Source organism: Carcharodon carcharias, chromosome 13 (assembly GCF_017639515.1).
Source record: "Carcharodon carcharias isolate sCarCar2 chromosome 13, sCarCar2.pri, whole genome shotgun sequence".
Taxonomy (NCBI): Eukaryota; Metazoa; Chordata; class Chondrichthyes; order Lamniformes; family Lamnidae; genus Carcharodon; species Carcharodon carcharias.
In genome coordinates, this window is record NC_054479.1 from 15,483,795 (window position 1) to 15,505,148 (window position 21,354).

The following is a 21,354-nucleotide window of genomic DNA, read 5'->3' on the forward strand; positions in this document are numbered from 1 at the left end:
TGAATACTTCATTGTCAAATTACTCCTTCTAAAGTGTATCACCTCACACTTTTCGGGGTTAAATTCCAGCTGCTACTTATCTGCCCATTTGACCATCCCGTCTATATCTTCCTTTAGCCCAAGACACTCAACCTCATTGTTAACCACCCGGTCAATCTTTGTGTCATCCGCAAATTTACTAATCCTACCCCCCGCATAGTCATCTGTGTTGTTTATATAAGTGACAAATAATAGGGGACCGAGCACAGATTCCTGTGGTACGCCACTGGACACTGGCTTCCAGTCACTAAAGCATCCTTCTGTCATCACTCTCTGTCTCCTACAACTAAGCCAATTTTGAATCCATCTTATCAAATTACCCTGTATCCCATGTGCATTTGCCTTTTTATAAGTCTCCCATGCGGGACCTGGTCACAGGCTTTGCTGAAATCCATATAAACTACATCAACTGCACTACCCTCATCTACACACCTGGTCACCTCCTCAAAAAATTCAATCAAAGTCGTTAGGAATGACCTCCCTCTGACAAAGCCATGCTGACTATCCCTGATCAAACCGTGCCTCTCCAAGTGGAGATAGACTCTTTTCTTCAGAACTTTCTCTAATAGTTTCCCTACCACTGACGTGAGACCCACTTGCCTGTAGTTCCCTGGCCTATCTCTACCACCCTTCTTAAATAGCGGAACCACATTAACTGTTCTCCAGTCCTCTGGCACCTCCCCGTGGCCAGAGAGGAATTAAAAATTTGGATCAGAACCCCTGCAATCTCCTCCCTTGCCTCCCTCAGCAGTCTGGGACACAAATCATCCAGACCTGGAGATTTGTCCACTTTTAAGCCTGCCAACGCCTCCAGTACCTTGTCACTCCTTATATCAATTTGCTCAAGAATCTCGCAGTCTCTCTCCCCGAGTTCGATACCTTCATCCTCATTCTCTTGGGTGAAGACGGATGTGAAGTATTCGTTCAACACTCTAGCGATGTCCTCTGGCTCCACCCATAGATTGCCCCCTTGGTCCCTAATGGGCCCTACTCTTTCCCTGGTTATCCTCTTCCCATTGATATACTTATAGAATATCTTGGGATTTCCCCTACTTTTACCAGCCAGAGCTTTCTCATATCCTCTCTTTGCTCTCCTAATTGCTTTCTTAAGCTCCACCCTGCACTTTCTGTACTCCACTAATGCCTCCGCTGATTTGCCTGCCTTGTACCTGCTAAAAGCCTCCCTTTTCCTTCCCATCGTATCCTGAATATCTCTGGTCATCCATGGTTCTCTGGTCTTGTTACTCCTTCCCATCACCCTAGAGGGAACATGTTGAGCCTGTAGCCTCCCCATTTCCTTTTTGAACGCCCCCCCCACACCCGACACAATTCCACCCGAACACACAACACAGAAGTTTTATCCCAATATGGGGACAAGAAAGGTGGCGGGCAGGCGTGTAAGTTTGCTTGGCGTGCTGGTTTCCCAGTGCTATTCCGCTCCTGGGTCATTTTCCTGGGGGTAAGATTGGAGTGGAAAGGCTAACTGCCTGCAAATGGTGGGTAGCCAATTAAGGTAAGCTTAAGACCAGTTGTCAGAGGCCGACTGGAATTTTCCAGTCAGCGTGTGGGCTCCCCGTGTCTTTGGGGAACAGGTCAGCTGCCTGGAGACAGTTTCCTAGCGTCAGACAGGGGGCCAGCGCTCCAGGCAGGCTTTGAGGCCCTTCCTACCTACGTGGCCATAGCTGCGGCTGCAGGCTGCCCTGTGTTGGGGCTCGCTCTCCATGCGGTGGTGGGGGGCCTGGCAGCTGTGGCCGTTTTTTAATTCAAAATTTTGATGGCGGCTCCCTCTCTCCCTCCTTTACCTCCAATGGCAGGCTGCAGCCCCTTCTGCGCCGGAGGTCGTCCTACTGGCCCTCCAACTTTGAGAGCCCACCCGCCATCTCTAATTGGAAGGAGAGAGCACCCTCTGATCACTGATTGGCCAACGCAGGAAAAATCACTGCTGGGTTACTGCTCCCGGAACAGTGTGCGTCGGGATCCCCATTTGACCCTGATGTTGGGGGTCCTCACCCAAAACCCAAAATCCTGCCCTCTGCCTCAGAGGGATGTTGCCTTATTCAAATAAAGATCTGTAAATTTTCCGGCTGTCTTTGCTAGCATTCTTCCAACGACTAATACAGCCAAGAACCACACTGACCAATCATTCAGCTCATTGCAGGCGTTGGTTCGGAATCACCCTGTGTTAACCACAAAACAACCTTTCTTCCACTCCAAAGGTGAAAAGCTATGGAATGTTTTGATGTGATATCCTGTTTTATAAATAGAATATTATTAATGACTAGTTAACTAAAAGAAGCCATTGGAACATATGAAGAAATAAAGAATCCCCTATTTTATAAAACTCATAAATAGTCTGTAAATGATTGAGAATTTAAGGAACCCAACCTGACAACATACGATCAATGGACTTTAATATGACATGCAGAGTGCAGCAGTACATTTTTTGTTCTGTAAATTAAGAAGACTTGCATTTTGCAATGTATTATAATTATCTGTATACTGGAATGTTCATAATTGTGCAATCCTTTTATTATTTTATACTTTTATTTTAGTGATTATTTATAACAGTGCTATGAATTATGATTACTTGCTCTATTTGTATCATAATCACCATTGAGCACCTCCACCATGATGATTTTTCATTCCAGCCAATTATCTATCTAAACAGTAAAATAAGATACAATTTGGTGAAATTACATGAGGGGCCTATAAAAGCACCATCACTGGAGATTATAATAACAGCATTACAGACTGTCCTCTGCACTGCATTGCTAATGTGCAAAATAAATAAATCTTTCAACCATATATTACATCCTTCCTCTCATCACTACGCCCAGAAGCTTTTATACCTCTGCAAAGTGGTTCAGTTTCATTCCAGTATGGCTCCCTGATGTCAATGCACTCGATGACAGATGATCCATGTTCCATAGTGTAACCTGGGTCACATGTGAACTCCACCACTGACCCTACACTGTAGGAAGGATTGGTTGCTGTGAAATTCCCATTCTGCATGTAAGGCTCGAAGCAGTGTCCACGCTCGAAGGCTGGGGAAAGGCAAGACATGTCTTACTTGATGTCAAGACTAAGTATGTTTGTGTGTATACATACATATATATATATAAACATAGTATATAGAAAGCTACAAATAGAGAATCTGAAATAGAAATAGTAGTAAAAGAAAGAACTTCCATTCCCATAGCTCCATTCATGTCCTTAGAATGTTCCAAAGTGCTTTACAGCCAATGCAATATGTATGAACTGAAGCTACTGTTGTGCAGTAGGAATGTGACATAGTAGTGATGTCACTAGATTCACAATCCAGAGGCCCAGCCTAATGCTTTGGGACATGGATTCAAATCCCATCAAGGCAGCTGGTGCAATTAAATTCAATTAACAAATCTGAAATTTAAAACTAGTCTCAGTAATGACTATCATCGATTGTTGTAAAAACCCATTTGTCCCTTATGGAAGGAAATCTGCCATCCTTACCTGGTCTGGCCTACATGTAACTCCACACCCACAGTGATGTGGTTGACTCTTAACTGCCCTCTGAAATGGCCTAGCAAGCCATTCAGTTTAAGGGGCAATTTGAGATGGGCACAAATGCTGGCCTTTTCAGTGATGCCCACATCCCATGAAAGAATAAAGGAAAGAAATGCACCCAGCAAGGTCCTGTAAATAGTTATGTAATGATAATCAGTTTTTTTTAGTGATGTTGGTTGAGGGATAAATGACAGTCAGGACACCTGAAAAGATGCTGCAATAGATAGCAGGTCAGTCATCATCTGATGAGGCAAATTGGTTTGCAGGCTGGTAGACCAAATTATTACTTCCTCATGACAGGAACAGTAGTCACCTATAACTCAAAGGGTAGCTCACTCACCTGTGAATCAGAAGATAATAGCTACCCTATTATCTTTACAATTATTGGAATCCTGTGGCGAGTAACTCACCTCCTGACTCCCCAAAGCCTGTCCACCATCTACAAGGCACAAGTCAGCAGTATGAGGGAATACTCTCCATTAGCCTGGATGAGTGCAGCTGCCACAACACTTAAGAAGCTTGACATCACCTAGGACAAAGCAGCCCGCTTGATTGGCACCCCATCCACAAATATTCACTCCCTCCACCACTGGCGCACAGTGGTATCAGTGTGCATCAGCTACAAGATGTGCTGCAGGAACTCACCAAGGCTCCTTAGGCAGCACATTCCAAACCCACAACCGCTACCATCTAGAAGGACAAAGGCAGCTGATACATGGGAACACCACCACCTGGAAGTTCTCCTCCAAGCCACTCATCCCGACTTAGGAATATATCGTTGTTCCTTTACTGGAACTCCCTCACTAACAGCACTGTGGTTGCACCTACACTACATGGACTGCAGCAGCTTAAGAAGGCAGCTCACCACCACCTTCTCAAGGGCGATTAGGGATGGGCAATAAATGCTAGGCTAGTCAGTGATGCCCACCTCATGAATTAATAAGAAAAGATTGAAAAATAACACAGAATTTACAGCAGGGAGTGCTGCAGTGCTGTCTTTCAGATGGGGTGTTAAAGCAAGGCCCTGTCTGTTCTCTTGTGTGGATGTAAACATTTCCATGGCACTATTTTGAAGAAGAGTAGGGGAGTTATCCCCGGTGTCCTGGCCAATGTTTATCCCTCAATCAGCATTAGTAAAGCACATTAGCTGGTTCTTATCACATTGCTGTTTGTGGGATCTTGCTGTATCCTACATTATAAAATTGAGAACATGTCAAAAGTATCTCATTGGCTTTAAAGCACCTTGGGACACCCTGAAATTGTGAAAGGTACTATATAAATCCAAGTCTCTTTTTTTAAAGCCAAATATGACCCTTCTTTATTTTTTCCTCTTCCTTGCTTACTTTGTTTCTGTCAATTCCCTAAGGGGACTCGCTTATCCGCCAAACAGCTTACCTCAATCTGTCTTTCCCCTTTTGGAAGTTGCTGTGTATTTTCTCTTTGTATTTTAGCTAAATATGATGTGGCCAATGTGTGCTTCCAGTGAGGAGCCCCATCGATGACGAAATTACAATATAATGCTTTCACCTTTGTAATGGGCACACTGGGTAACATGCCTGATAGATGGCCCACAAAATATTCCATCCATTAAAGAAGCTCTATTCTGGAGGTGTTATGTCACAAAGGTTATCCTATTATCTTTACAACTATTGCAAAATAACATAGCATTTACAGTAGAAAAAAAGGCCATTCGGCCCAGCTGGTGTTACTGCTCCACATGAGTCATCCCTCTTCATTCAATCTTACCTGCACATCTTTTTATTTCTTTCTCCCTTATGTACTTATCTGGCTTCCATTTCTATACATCTCTGCTATTCGCCTCAGTTATTCCACAGGGTAAAAGTTCCATATTCTAACCACTCTCTAGGTATACAAGTTGCTTCTGAATTCTTTGTTGGATTTGCTAGTGCCTCTCATCTATTCAGGCTCCTGCTTCTGGTCTCACCCACAAGTGGAAACATCTTTTCCATTTCCATCTGATCAAATCCATTCATAATTTTAAAGATCTTTATTAATTCAACCACCAGTGACTTTCCAGAGAAAGGAGCAGGGGCCCTTTCAGACTTACATGGTAGTTCTAACCTCTCAATTCTGTTATCACCCTTGTATTTTTTTTTTTTTGCACCTTATCCAGGGCCTCTATGTTCTTTTTGTAATATGCAGGCCAGAACTGCAAAAAGTGTTCCAATGTGGTCTGACCAAGCTTCAGGTACAGGGGTATAGTGGTATTGTCACTGGACTAGTATTCCAGAGACCCAGCATAATGCTCTGGAGACCTGGGTTCAAATCCCACCATGGCAGATAGTGAAATTTGACTTAAATAAAAGAAATTTGGAATTAAGAGTCTAATGATGACCCTGAAACCACTGCTGATTGTTGTAAAAACCCATCTGGTTTACAGATACCATTTAGGGAAAAGAAATCTGCCAACCTTACCTAGTCTGGCCTACATGTGACTCCAAAATGCCCTCTCAATGAAGGCAATTAGGGATGGGCAATCCCTAGGCCACATCCCATGAATGAATAAAAAAATCTATATAAAGCCCTTGTTAGAACAAATCTGAGATCAGTTCTGGTCTTTGCACCTTTAGAAAGAGATATTGGCCTTGGAGGGAATGTAGTCTAGTTACTAGCAATGGTGACTCCAAGTATTAAGCTATGAGGAGAGACTAACCAAACTGAAAGCTAGAGAATGATTTGATCAAAGGTTACGTGACATTAAGGGGAACAGACAGGGTGGATTTGGAGAAACTATTCCCATGAACTAGGGAGCCTAGAACTAGGGCCTTAGACAAAAATGAGAACCAGACATTTCAGGAATGAAATTAAGAAACACTTCTTCATACAAAAGGCAATAAAAATTTGAAACTCTTCCCTGAATTCCAATTGGTGTTAGATTGATTGTTAATTTTAAAACAGAGATTGATGGGTTTTTTGTGGCCAAAGGTATTAAGAGATATGGGGGAAAAGTGGGTAAATGTAGTTAGATTGGAGATTAGCATGATCTCATTGAGTGGCAGCACAGCAAGCTCAAGGGGCTAAATGGTTTACAATCCTACGTTCAGAGTTCTGTGCAGCACCTTCTCTGCTTTTCAGTTCCATTACTCTGGAAATTAACCCCAGTACTTAGTTTATACAATTTATAGCACTCTTTTATTCTTTATACTATACTATCCAGTGTAACTGAGTAAGGGGTTAAAGAGCCAATCTTAATTCCACTGAATCAATTCTCATCGCCACTTCTTTGCTTAATCTCAGGATCTCATCGTTTCCTTGTGCTATCCACTTGAAGACTGGTCTCAAACACTTGGGCAGGATTTTCGGATGGTGGGATTTTGCTCCTCACCACCCGAAGAGTTGGCAAGGAACGCGCGCGCACCCGCCCCCCCCCCCCCCCCATATTGGCTGTCCTGCAGCCATTTTATGTTTGATGTAAACTGGTGAAGAGCCACCAGCTGAGGGGTAAGTCCTATCTAAGAGAGCTGTTGGCCAATCCAATTGGCCAGCTGTTCTGTAGTCTCTGGGGTGTCAGCTTCGAGTGGTGGTCAATGCTGGGACTACAGTCAGTCCCTGAAGAAGAGGACTGAATGCAACGCAGACTGAAGGTAAGTCCATGTTATCAGCCCAACTGGCAGGCTGCAACGTGGGGAGGGAGGGGGGTTGGGTGCCAGAGTTTGGAGGCCAGGGGTGGGGAGGGGGGGGGGGGGGAAGAGTTAAAGCAGGGTATTACCTTGGGTTATTGCCTCTGATGGGTACAGGGGACACCCAAAGATGTCCACCCTCTTGCCCGACACCTGCTCGTGCAACTAAAGCTGACTGGCTAACCCCTTGGTGTGGGCCTCCCCCTGCCGTGGGTAAAATAGTGGCGGGGCAGGGTGAGGCACTAAAGTGGCCATTAACTGGCCATTAAGGAGCCCAATAGGCCCAAGGGTGGGCTGGCCACCCAACCTCTCTGCCTTCCCCTGTAAAATGAGAGACAGGTAGGGGCGGACAGGTCACGCACTGCATTGGGCAAACCCCTTCACCTTCAAAGCTGCAGGTTAGGTCCACAAAATTTTGTCCATTAGTTTTATTGCTTGAAGAGGTAGTATTACCATTGTAAGGTCCTCATCTACAGTATTCTCACACTATCATCCCTGGACTGGCTTTGAATTCAGGTCGTTTGTGCTGCAGAACTGTGTAGTAAATCAACTCCTGTCCTCTCCCTGGCTGCAATGAATGGGTAAAACATTCTTCCCATACATTGGACTCCTTTCCTATCCCATGACTGAGGCGTTTGAAATGGAAAGGTTATTCATACCTTCATATCGAATGTTGAACCCTCCTCCTGTCTTAGTTCCATCGGAAGTGAATTCAATCTGGACAAAGGGTTCATTGCTGATCAAACCTTCCAGAGGGAAGTACTCATTCTTTGAAGAATCGTATATAGCTGTTGAGAAGGCACCCTCTCCACTGTAGATGATTAGTCTGATTAATAGAGAAGAAAATCGAATGCAGGTTACAAAGTATTTACAGCACAGAAATAGGCCATTCTGTCCAATATGGCCTTGCCAGTTTTTATGCTCCCACCCAGCCTCCTCTATTCCTTTCTCCCTCATGTAGTTATCTAGCTTGCTGTTGCATACATCTATGCTATTCACCTCAACTAATCCCAGTGGTAGCAAGTTCCACACCCTAGCCGCTCTCTGGAAAGACGTTCCTCCTGACTTCCCTAATGGATTTATTAGTGACTATCTTAAATTTATGGCCTCTCGTTCTGGTCTCACTTGCATTGGAAACAGCTTTTCTACATTTACTCTGTCAAACCCTTTCATAACCTTGAAGACCACTATCAGGCCATCCCTTTTTCTTCTCATTTCTAAAGAGCCCTAGCCTGTTTGATCTTTGATGATAGGCATAATCTCTCAGTTTTGGTATAATCCTAGTGAATCCTTTTTGAATCTTCTCAAGTGCCTCTCTATCATTTTTATAATATGGAGACCAGAATGTTCAGAGTACCTCAGGTGTGATCTATCCAAGGTTCTTTTAAGAGGTGTGGGTGTAATTCATGTGGACCAGAGGTTTTATCTCTCTAAGTTTGATAGTTTATCAATGATTTCCCTCCTTTCTATCTTAAATGTCTCGATATCCTTTTAAATTTCTTCTTCTAATGCCATGTCCACGTTAGTTTCCATGATAAATACCAAGGCATGGTAATTATTTAAGACTTCTGCAATTTCACTTTTATTACTAATGAGTTTCTTTCTTAGTTCATTCATTAGTGACCCTATCCTGATCTTTCTTGTGTCTGTAGAATATTTCACTATTTTAACTCAGTAACTGTTATAGAGTTGATCTTCCAGACAACTTTTCTTGCCGGACACATTGAACTTTATTTACAAGATAGCAGCAGCAACTACACCTGTGCATCAAACACCATTACTAAAGAAGAACTCCCTTGTAGAGGTTCCCCGCGCTAATGACTCATTAGTTTACACAGATCATGTGATCTTACAACACTGTATTATTAAAGTTACAGTCATATGTTTATCCAAAACTTTAATTACTAAACTAACATCCAATCAAACAGTACACTGAAGCTTCCAATATAATGCATCAATGGCAGGAGGAAGGCTTAGACTCTTGATTCACCCGAATGAACACTATCCTTCTGTTTGCTAATTGTGGTGAAAAGTATTTGTGTCTAAAGCCAGGTGCAAAACCCATAGAAAGTGTTAATGGCTTATTCATCCAAGTTTGATATAGCTCTGAGGACTGCTTAAAAAATTAGATCACAGAATTGAGTTTTTAAAAACAGCTATGTGCCTGCAAGGAGCTAGTTAAAGGTCACTTACTAGAACCTCCAGCAGAATTACACTGGGAGGAGGGTGAAATATGAACCAAATGGCAGTATTGAAGTCTAGGTTTTTTCTGGTATCAGTCAGCTAAATTGTAAAGCAAACTTCCTTTGTTTTTTTGAAAAAAAAGTACTGCAGATGCTGGAAATCAGAAATAAAAACAGGAACTGCTCAGCTGGTGAGGCAGCATCTGTGGAGAGTGAAACACTTAACATTTCAGGTCGATAATTGACTTCTGTGATCATTTTGACGATACATTTGTGCTGTTTTAATGCAAATTCTGTCAACATTCCATTAGGATCTAAGAACGGAGGACACTTCTGGTTCACATGATCTACTATGCCTCTTTGGTCATCTTGTCTCCATCTTTTGTTGAGAGCGGAGGCCTAGATATTTCTTCATTGCATGGACTACTAGGATGAAGAGAACTCCCTGAAATGGTCTTTCCTATCTTGGCGTTCAGCCAACTTGCAAATATATTGAGTTCTCCATAGAAAGGGTTTACAAAGTGTTTATTACTTTTTATAAACTGGTTGTGTGGCTCATTAACTGCTCAAGTATTGTGAAAGGATCATTGTTACAGGTGTATCATGTTTAATTTTTGCCAAATCCCGCCATATAGGTCTTTTTTTAAATCATTCATGGGATGTGGGTGTCACTGTCAAGACCAGCAATTATTGCCCATCCATAATTGCCTTGAAAAGGTGGGTGGCAAGCTGCCTTCTTGAACCGCTGTAGTCTATGTGGTGAAAATGCTGGATGACGTTGCCTGTTTAAATATTGCAAGTGTTTGCCATTTTGTGAGTGGGCCATTATGTAACAACAAAAAGTGGCGGTGAATTTTTTTTTTTGTTCCACACCAGAGTAAAGCTTGGCACATATTGACTTAAGTATGTGGAGATGTTGACTAGGGGGAAAGAAGCTCTGCACATCATCCTGAGATTACCCAATAAAGGGTGTCCCTCAACAATAAAGTGTTCTGCTCTCTGTGCAATTTTGTCTCCATTGACTACACAGCCTCAGGTTGACGATCTCGTCTGCCCAGAAAAACTCAAATAGTACTGATTAAGAAATGTAGAAAGATTTACAGCACAGAAGGAGGCCATTCGGCCCATTGTATCCATGTCAGATTGGAACTGAGACTGAAAATCATTTTTATACTGCTGCAGCTACCAGAATGTTGAATAATTTTATCACACAATTCATGTTGGCAGCAATAACAGGGACTGGGAGCCATAGTGGGAGAACAGTTAGACTCGGTTCAATGAACATTCTACTGAGTAGCTCACTGAGATTTAGTCAACTGTTCTCATTCCTCTGCAAAGATGTATTCCACTGCCTTTAACCTTTGTGCATGTGCATCTGAGGAGGGGGGATTAGTTGGTTGAGGAGTCTTACATTGGTAAAGCTAGCTGTAACTCAAACTGTTGTTCATTAACAGAAAAATATAAATATTGGGTCGCTGTGCGAGAATCCTAGCTTAATACCTCCAGAAACTGCATTGCTAGTAAGAATATAGATGAGATATGAATGAGAGAATCCACAATGAAGTAAAATGAAGATTTCAACCACTTTATATGGTAAGAGCATCTGCTTCAATTGACAAAGTGCAAATATTTCCTTGTAGTTGTTTGTGGTACATTACAAAGCTATTTGTAGTTTGAAACCCCAATGGATAATTCCTGTGCACTTATGCTTTAAATGCTGTCTGACAACACTGTGCAGATGGGCAGGAGGAAACTGCAAGGAGAATTCACGGGAACCTCCCAAACACCAACAGCTTGGCTCCATCTTTAGCAATTTTAAAGCAAACGGAGACTCGCAAATGTTCAATGTTCACTGAGCCATGAGCCATTTTCTGCATGTGGTCGGTATGATCAATGGCAGGGGCCCTTCCTGGATTTGAACCCGAAAAATTAGATTTACAGGGTCGCAGTTAAGATGTAATCCTCTCAGTCAGAGTATCATATGGCACAGAGAGGGGCCATTCAGTCTTCTGTGCTTGTGCTAGCTCTTTGAAAGAGCTATCCTACTCCCCGTCCCTTCCCCACAGCCCTGCAAATTTTTTTTCAAGAGTATTTCCAAGTTACTACTGAATCTGCTTTCACCTCTCCACCTATCCAGTTCTCTCTCCTTCTTTATGATGCTCCTTATATGGCTTAGTGTCAAATTTTGTTTAACAACATTCCTGTTAAACGACTTGGGAGGTTACACAGAGTCAAAGGCTTTATAGCAGGTTGTTAATGTGGAGAAGGCAAATTGTATTTTCTTGGTCTGCGATTGATAGTTTATTGTATTTCTGACAATCAAATCACACTGAAAAATATTAAGCTACGTATCTAAGGAAGCTTTCTTTCCCCCAGGGTTTAAACTGTTATTTAACTTAGCTTTAATGGAAATTTTATAAAGTGAAGTGGGAGAGCTAAATGAAGCAATAATCTCCTTCACTACAAAAAAAAACCCTTGACTAATATCCTACTTGTGATATGCATGACTTCACAATCATTCAACAGGAACATGTTGCCTACATGCTTGAATGGTTCCAAGTGGGAAAAATACTTTGTCCATTCAGCCAGTTAACAGAGGACGGGATTTTGTATTTTGGGTCAGGACCCAATGTCAGGGTCAAATGTCAAATGCGAGTCCCGACCCAACATTATGTCGTGAGCAGTCAGCAAGCAGTCTCTTGATTGGCCAGTTAGTGACCAGGGGGTATACTCAACAGCCAATTAGAGATGAGGGGCAGACTCTCATGGCTGGAGGGCCAATAGGAGGTCCTCCAGCACGGAACCTGCTTTTTGAGGTGCCGTCTCAGCAATTTTAACAAGTTTGAAGATATGGCTGCAGCTGCCATGCCAACGTTGTGGAGGGGAAGAGCCTTCACAGGGCAGCATGCAGCTGCAGCTGCAGCTGTGACCAGGTAGGTGTGGAGAGTGGAGCACTGGCCCCCTCAGTCTGCCACCAGGAGGCCACCTCCCCAGGCAGCTGCACTGGCACCCCAGCCATGGGACCTTAAGAATGCACATAGAGGTGCATGCTACCTTTAAACAAACATGAACAAGTTGCGACAAAATCCTACAGCGCTGCTGACATTATCTTGAAGGTAGGGTGTAATTCAAAGAAGTTATACCTGACTTGGTACGCAAATTTATTACAAATACAAACCCACCATAGACCAGTGTACTGTTCAACATGCTGACTTTATCTCTGCATCTCAACCCACCATTGGGAAATCACCATTCTGCATCCCACCTAATTAAGTCACTCTGGCATGACATGTTTCCCGCTTTGCAGGCTCCATAAAAATTCCCCCGGATTGTTTTATGTCCCCCGAAAGGGCAGGCGGGTCCTTGGGTTAACCTCTTGCCCGAAAGCCGACGCCTCCAACGCTGCAGCACTTCCTCAGTACTGCTCTGGAATGTTAACTGAAATTTATAGCACTGATGTGCCTTACCTGATGAAACTGAATTCAGTGGCCTGCATCGTGGTGCCAGTAGACCCACTGGGCAGTCAAAAGCAAAAGCAAAGGTAGAGGATTCATGCAAGCAAGATCTCATGTCATGCCAGATTGGATTCAAGAACTGGGAATGGTCTGCACCTGACTGAAGCACTTGGCGCCAAAGTCTCCACACTGGAGCATGGAAATTTGAAGAACTATGTCCTCAGATTGCCACAGAAAAGTGCCATTGCAGGATGGACCAGTCAGCAGTCAGCCCCACACCAGCGAATAATGACCTACCATGCCCCCACCAAAAGTGACAATGCCTTGCTCGAATAAGTGTAGTACTCCCACCTGAAGATTCACAACAGATGAGTGGTAGATGTGAATCATCAGCAACAATGCCAAGCTAAACATGCAGCATAGTACCAGAAGGTTGAAGTAAGGCGAATGAAGAATAATGCTCCAGGATATATCCTTACCTATCTCCCTTCCTGGCAAGGGAAACCTTTTCAAAGTGCATATGGAACTTCTGGCCTTTTGTGCCTTCAATTATCCAAGTGCAGTTTAAGTTGTTGCTGTAGTTTGCAGGATAATTAGGTGACAATACTCTACCTATGGTTGCGTTAGATATAGATCCACCACAGAGTGCTAAAGAGAGAGAGGGGAACAAGTGAGAAAGACAATGTATATTAGATGAGAGGACTATTATCTGTCACGTGAACAGTGAATGGTAATTTTGCCCCCAATTTTTTCTTCTCCCCTTTCAAATGCTCAGATGTCTACAGGGCTGTGTTTCACAGTTGGTGTTAGTAAATAAGCAGTCAATTATCAAGCCTGTTGGTAGGCTACTTACCCATGGAGTAAATTACAGCCAAGTCTCTCCAGCACCACGCGCGCAAGGGATAATTCTGTGCGATGATGTAAAATGGGCAAGAGTGAACCCATTGAAGCCATTGGAAACAAAAACATGGGGAGAGATCAAACTCATTCCAAATTAGAACGTTTGATGTCAAATGATCACTGATCATTTTTGAGTGCATTGAACGCAAAAAGATGTTAAAATTTTTGGTTAGGGTAAAACAGGCTGCTGATTAACTGTATCCCATTTACGTTGGGCACCAAGGTAAAATGATCCCCCTAGCCCTCCCCCTATTACTTGCCAACACTGGAAAGCGTTCAAGAACAGGAACCATAGCTGATTTATTATTCCATACACAGCCCAGTGACACCGAAGTCAGTGGTACCTCCCATAGTTACTTGGTTGAACACAACTAACTTGGCATAGACTTTGAATTAAATGTGGGACATCAAATATCACAAAGGGCAACATCCTTATCGATAAGGTCAATGGGGAAACGTCTGTTGGTGAAGTGCCCTGTTTATGTGGTGCAGAAGTGGAAAGTACTGAACTAGATTTCTTCAAAACATGCAAATGCATTTAATGAAGCTTCCCTTTAACAGAAAATAACTGAACAAAAGGTAATTTTCTACCTACACTCTACGATGTCTTGCTAAGCATTGTATTATTCAATTGTAGGTCCTCAGAGAGGTAGCTCATCATGTATTTTTAAACTAGATGCCATTTGCGGCTATTAAATAAATTGATATTAATTTTCAGTGGTAGTAGTTGTAAGGGTTTGTTCCGTGTCTCACTAAGAGATCTGGCGGCTTGAGTGGTTTAACATTAAGTGTTTATTAACAACTCATAACTATATACATTCCCAAGATATAGCCTTAACTAGGTACTATCTCCGTGCTGGATTTTCCTAGACGCTACTGCTGTACTCAGTCCACTATCATGTGATTCTCTACATCATACTGTGGGCAGTACTGTTTTCTAGCCCCCATTAACCCTTGCTATGCTGAACACCCTTATACTACACTGCCCCCAAAGTCTTTACCCAAACATACTTACAATACAACCTTTCCATGCTACCCCTTCTCCCCCACTCAAATCTCTAGCTTTATAAATTCAGATGGTCTGGGGACTTGACCACTCTTCCAGATCTTGTTCTTGTCATGTTTGGAGGGATGGTGGGCTGTGTTGCATTGGTTCAGAGTTGAAATTGCCATACTCTGTGTTTCAGGCCCCTGGTTGTATCCATCTGATTCACTTTTCGCATTCCTTGGAGTTGAAATTCTCCTTATCGATGACCTATCTGCATTGTTTGGACTCTACAGGTTTGCCCCGTTTCTTCTGGAGGGAATGTTCACACTGTTCACTGGTAGAGTGGGCTTGGGTTTTCTATTTCCATGGAGTCTGCTATGGCCTTGCCGGAAGTTGACGTTTCAAAAATGAGAAACTTCATTTCCACTTGTTTCACAATTTCACCCGAATATTTGTTGACTCTCTTATTTTCCAGTTCTTTCTCAAGCTTGTGAATCTTTTCATTAGGCTCAGCAACTACCCCGGTGAGTTTGATTCTCTTTGTTTCAGAATTATCTGCTTTTAAAGTCTGGATTTGCTCTTCCATACTGCACGTCTCATCTTTTATGTTCTCCAGATTGGATTGAAGTTCAAGAATTTCCTCAGTTTTGGTTGTTAAATCTGCGTTCGACCAACTGTTCTGGTTCATCGGCAATTCCTTTCCCAGTTCCAGGCTTTTCTCACAATACTTAATGGAGACTTAAAGTTCATCAAGCCCTAGTTGAAGATCAAATTCCATTGAATTTGCTTCTACAAGGTTATCATTTAGGCATTTCAAGTCCTCTGTCAAGTGTTCTACTTCCTGTGACTGACACTCCAATGTTCTCATCAGTTCTCGATTTTCATTAGCAAGCTCATATTTTGACTGTGAATGTTGGTTCTCTGCACTCAACTGTTTTCCCTTAGCAGAGCCTAATTTCTCTGTGCTATCCATCAAGCTCAAATTCTGTAATTTCACTTCTGCTAATTGTTTGTGAGACTCTTCATGCTCTTTTATGAGAACTTCTACTTTCTCTTGCCATTCTAGGTTCTTGATTTTCATTTCAGCCATTTCACTTTTCGATGACTTAATGGTTCCCAGTAAGTCTAAGGCATCTGTTGCTTTCCCTTCTAGTTGCTTGATCTTCAGCTCTGCAGTCTCTTTCTTGTATCTCTTGGCTTCTTCCTGGAATATGGAGCATTGCTGTGTCTTCTCTGTCAACTGGTTCTTCAATTCTTTCAGAGTGACATCAAATTCATTTTGCTTCTGTTCGTAATTTTCCAGAGGAACAAACTTTGACCTGAGGGATACTTGTAGCATGTGAAGGTCCTTCAGCTGGCTTTTCTTTTCTTTGTGAAGCTCAATTGCCTTGCCTTGAGTTTTCTTATAATTCAACATTCTTCTCCACTTTTTCTGCTGTTCCTCCATCCTGCTGTTCAAGGCAGTCTTCATTTCTTCATGCTGCTGAAGGGTTATGTGCTCCTTATGCATTTGATCTTGAAGGACAATCAGCTGTTCTTTCAACCATTTATTTTCTTGTTCAGCTCTTGCCATCTCACTCTGCATTGCTTTGTTGCTACTGATAGTTCCAATGCAGCTTTATCTGAAGTAGTATTTCAATATCTTTTTTAACTCCTCATGTTTTTCCACAGGAACGTATTAATTCTTCAAAGAGTCTTTCAGGGCATTGATTTCTTTTGGCTGTATTTCTGATTGAGTTTGTCCAACTCCCTCTTCGATTTGCCAATAATGGAATTGAGAGTTATTATTTCCTTCTTGTAATTTTCTGGAGATGCACATAATTCAGACTTTTGCTTATTGCATTCTTCTCAATATTCAACCTTACTGTTTCTTTCAACACCTCCTTGTACCTTTGTGACACCTCAAAAATCTGTTTATTCAGGTCTTGAACAGTTTGGTTCATTGAAGGTTTTAGTTTATCATGTGTTTTCAAAGGTACATATTGTGCTTGAATTTTATGCTTCAAGTCTTCCAATTGAAATTTGATACAAACATTTTCCGACCTTATTTCCATCTTTTCTTTCTCCACCTGCAGCAGAGCTTTGACCTTGTCCTCCATTTTGGTTTTACTGTTATTGTTAGTTGTGGATACATTATCCGTTCGCAGCTTGGGATGCTCTACCACCTTATTTTTAATCAGAACCAGCTGGTTCAGCACTGCCACCTGCTGTGGCAGTTTGGGTAATGTGTCAACCTTTTCAAAAAGATCTATGTTTAAGCCTTCTGGCTGATTTTCAACCTCATCTTTCCTTTGCAGTAAACTCTTCAGCTTGGTGCACTTCATTGTGCTAACATGGTCTGCCACCTTCGTGTGGTTTGCTTGGGTATTGTCTTTTGCCCATTTGTTGCTTTTTTAGGGTTGGCCTATTCCTCTTTTTAAGCTCTGTGCATCCACAACTTGTAGATTAAAATACTTGTCAAAGGCTTTTAGTATCTCATCAAAGCTGACTGAGGATGCATCAATGCCTTGCATTAGGATTATTTCCTCGGCAATTTCACTAAATAAGTATAAAAATGTATTAACTTGGACTTCATCTGATTTCCTACCTAATCCTGATGGACTCCTGTAATCCAAACATTTTCTTCTCTATGACGCTCAATTTTGGATTTGTTTGGCCCTTGCATGAGCTCGAATTGGTCTGGTAGTTTTAATTTACTGTCCATGGACATCTTCTATAATGGGGATTACAGCTTTAATTCTTTTTCTTTCCTTCTTTATGGCCTTCTTTATACCGCCATAACCACTCTTTCACTGCTTCTTTCCATGCCTTTTGGGCCTTGGCGGGCCCCATTCTTTAAAGTAATTTATTCTGCAGGAAATCCTCAAGCAAGCCCTGTGGATCAGCTTTTTTAAGCCTCAAAACTTGATAGGAGGTTGATTTTAGGCTCTGGCTTTCATGTAAAGCATTTTATTTTCCATTTGTGTGGGCTTGGCCGCCATGTGGTATGGCACCGACTTTGTACTCAGCTGCAGTGTTCCTTCAGTTGTGCTGGTTAAACAATCAGTATGTTGTGCCTGGTTAGTGCCCTGATGACTTTTAAAAGGTAAGTCAGTATTTTAGTGAATTTTGTTCACCCCTTTTGTGATCTGGCTAGGTCCTATGACTCTGGGTTGGATTAGGCCTGTCTTTTCATCTACGCAATAGGTTCTTCTTCCCTTAAGTCTTTTTTTTCTTTTGGAATTTTGCGCAGATTTTTTTTGATCCAGCTAGGTCCTTCGGCTCTGCGTTCGATCAGGTTTGGCAATGGAGCTTTATTAGGCGATCTCCAGCAGTGTCTTCACCTGGTTTAGGTGCACTTCAGTTAGCTCAGGGCTTCAGTTTCTTTAGTTTTTCATGCCATGCAATTCCGGGGTCCTACTCCAGCTTCTTTAGTTCTTGGTTTGTGCATTAGCTGCCACCATGTTGTATAGGTTTGTTTCAGTTTCTCACTTAGACACCTGGAAGCTTGTGTGGTCTAACATTAAGTGTTAATTAACAGCTCATAACTATATACATTTCCAGGTATCGCCCTGACTAGGTACTATCCCCATGCTCGCATCTGCTAGACTTTACTGCTGTACTCAGTTCACTATCATGTGACTCTCTACATCATACTTTGGAGGGTACTGTTTTCCAGTCCCACATTAACCCCTGCTATGCCAAAGACCTTTAACCCTGAAATAAATAAAAGCAAAATACTACGGATGCTGGAAATCTGAAATAAAAATAGAAAATGCTTGAAAAACTCAGCAGGTCTAGCAGCATCTATGGAGAAAGAAACAGAGTTAATGTTTCGAGTCTGTATGACCCTTTATGCTACAGCAGTAACCAGGTGTTGGCCAATTAGTTGCCCATTATTTGCTCTCTCTGACTCTCCTTTCTAGTGACTTCAGTGTAAAGGTGGCTGATTGGCTGCTTCCAATTTTCTGCCATCATTGAAACTTAAAATCAGTCCTTGTATATTTAGAAGCATCTCTCAAAACATTCAGTAGCAAGGCATTCCTAAAAAATAATAAAAATTGTCATAGTTTGCAGGCGATATTCATATTTTTAAACATGCTTTCCCCTACTCAAGCCCCTGAAGACAGGGATTCACCATCTCAGGTTTCACTATCACAGTAAGAATGCATTCCATTAACGTCACAAATAAATACCATCAGTAACCGAGACACAGCAAATCCTGTCCAGGATTGGTTTTGGCATCCAAGCTAGTTCTGGATGGTGATTAGAAGATGTTTGAGAGGTGAAAAATCCAATACCAGCCCAGTGCAAAGCAGCACCCAGCACCAAGTATCAAGCATTAATACCGAATGAGTATTGACACTACAGAATAATCCACAACCAAATATTATCAATGCGCAGCTAATTCACTGCAATATCATTCAGGACATAACAATATCCACTTACATAGCAATACAACGCTAGCGCACAGTCAGTATGTTACAATACCCAACTAGTGCTCTACAGTACCTAGTCACTGCCCAGCAACACTGAGCCAGTACACAAAATAACCAGCAAGTATGGAGTTTTACTGGGCTGGTCCCAAACCTTCATGGACTTGGGGCTTTCTGACTGGCATCTTGGATTACCCAAGATGATCAGGATTTCCTGTGGAGCATTGTGATGATGGTTCCATCACTTACAGAGAAAGGGGGGGAGAACTGAAACAGTGGTCTGCCATTGATGGAGTTGGGTGGGGGAGAGGGGTGCAGCATGTTATTGATCTTTGTCTGTGCAGAGTTAGGAATCTTAAGACGGAAGTCCATAGATTTCTAGTTAGTAAAGACATCAAGGGATATGGGGTTAGTGTGGGAAAATAGCGCTGAGGTAGAAGATCCACCATGATCTAATTGAATGGGATACCAGGCTTGAGGGGCTGAATGGCCTACTCCTGCTCCTATGTGGCCTCAGTGTGTTTTGTTGAGACAGGAAATAAATCAACCAGCACTTCCACTCTTCTGCTATCCTGAGATGCTTCCTGCAAAATATGTACGTGTATTAGAAGTCGTGGCAGCAGGATTCATCTTGGTTGTGATACTCATTCTTTATGATAAAATAGTCTATCAGCATTCATTGTCTACATTTACACATGGAGAAAGGTCACTTAGATGCAGTTCCTTCGGAAGTCCAGTACCTGTGGAACTACGACCATGCAATGAAATCATCACCGCTCATTGAATCATGGAATGATACAGAAGAGAAGGAGGCCATTCAGCCCAATGTTCCTGTGCTGACTCTTTGAAAGAGCCACCCAGTCGGTTCCACTCCCCTGCTCTTTCCTTATAGCCCTGAAAATTTTACCCCTTCAAGTAATTATCTGATTTCCTTTTGAAGGTTATTATTAAATCTGTTTCCACTACCCTTCAGGCAGTGCATTCCAGACCATCGTTGAGTAGATTATGTTGCCTCCGTTTTTTGTTACCAATTATCTAAATCTGTGCCCTCTGTTTACTGCCTCTTCTGCCACTGGAATGCTTATTTACTCTATCAAAACCCTCATGATTTTGAACATTCCTATCAATCATCCCTTAAACTCACTTCTAAGAGGAGCAGCCCCAATTTTTGTGATCTCTTTGGGAGAAGGAAGATGGATAAGAAACTGATTAGTTCTACATAAAGATTCATAGTTGAGAGTTTTGATTACAAGAAACATAGAAAGAGAAAATTTAAAAGAGCACCATTGCATGTCCGTGAAGGTAAAATGGCGAGGCAGGAATCTTTGTGCAGGAAAGAGCTGAAATCAACTGGAAAAATGTGCAAAAGGAATTAGTTTTATCTCAACGCAGTTTTTACCGAGACAGCTTGGCTCCTTGGCATTCCAATGTGGCTTGGATGCATTCATGCAGGTCAGTGTTTGCAGTCCCTGCAGGTGGTAGCCAGAGTTACAACGGAAGAGTGCGATGCCATCAGCATGTAGATCCAACACGGACACGTCTCCATAGTTGGGTCTCCGGGGGAAGTCACAGCTCAGCATGTACACTGCAAATAGACAGATTCACAGAGAAACCTTTCAGCCATACTCAATTAGCCCTTGGTCCTTATTAATCTGAATAGCATTCGCCACACTGCATTGAGGGAAGGATAGATCATGCTGACATACAGATAGTGAACAAGCATCAACTGTGAGATTCAGGTTGACGGGAAACTTATAGAAATGCCGCCATAGCTTTAATAACCACAAAAACAGTGAAAACTATACAACACAGCGGTCTAAACATTGCTTCCTGGTTGAGAAATGACTCAATTTTAAAATTCTCATTCTTGTTTCCAAATTCCTCCATGGCTTCCCCTTCCCTATTTACGTAACTTCCTCCAGCCCTAAAACCCAGCAGAAACCTTCCCTTCTCCAAGACTGGTCTCGTGCACTCTGCTGTTTTTAATTGCTTCACTGCTGGTGACCATGCCTTCAGCTTCCTGGGCCCTAAGCTCTGGAATTCCCTCCTTAAAGGTCTCTGCCTCTCAACCTCTCTTTCCTCCTTTAAGACGCCCCTTAAAAATCTACCTCTTTGTCCTAGCTTTGATATGTGGCTCAGTGCCAAATTTTGTCATTACGCTCCTATGAAGCAGCTTGGGCCATTTTATTT

General features: G+C 42.4%; 1 protein-coding gene across 1 annotated transcript in view; it reads right to left on the reverse strand.

Moving 5' to 3' along the window:
• Positions 1-21,354, reverse strand: part of LOC121285705 (seizure 6-like protein) — a 247,482-nt gene that overhangs the window by 177,281 nt on the left and 48,847 nt on the right. The window contains exons 5-8 of the mRNA XM_041202396.1: positions 20,564-20,749; positions 13,341-13,509; positions 7,883-8,049; positions 2,889-3,083 (exon numbers count right to left, since the gene is read on the reverse strand). Coding sequence (XP_041058330.1) covers positions 2,889-3,083; positions 7,883-8,049; positions 13,341-13,509; positions 20,564-20,749 — 717 coding nt within the window. The remainder of the gene's footprint in view (positions 1-2,888; positions 3,084-7,882; positions 8,050-13,340; positions 13,510-20,563; positions 20,750-21,354) is intronic.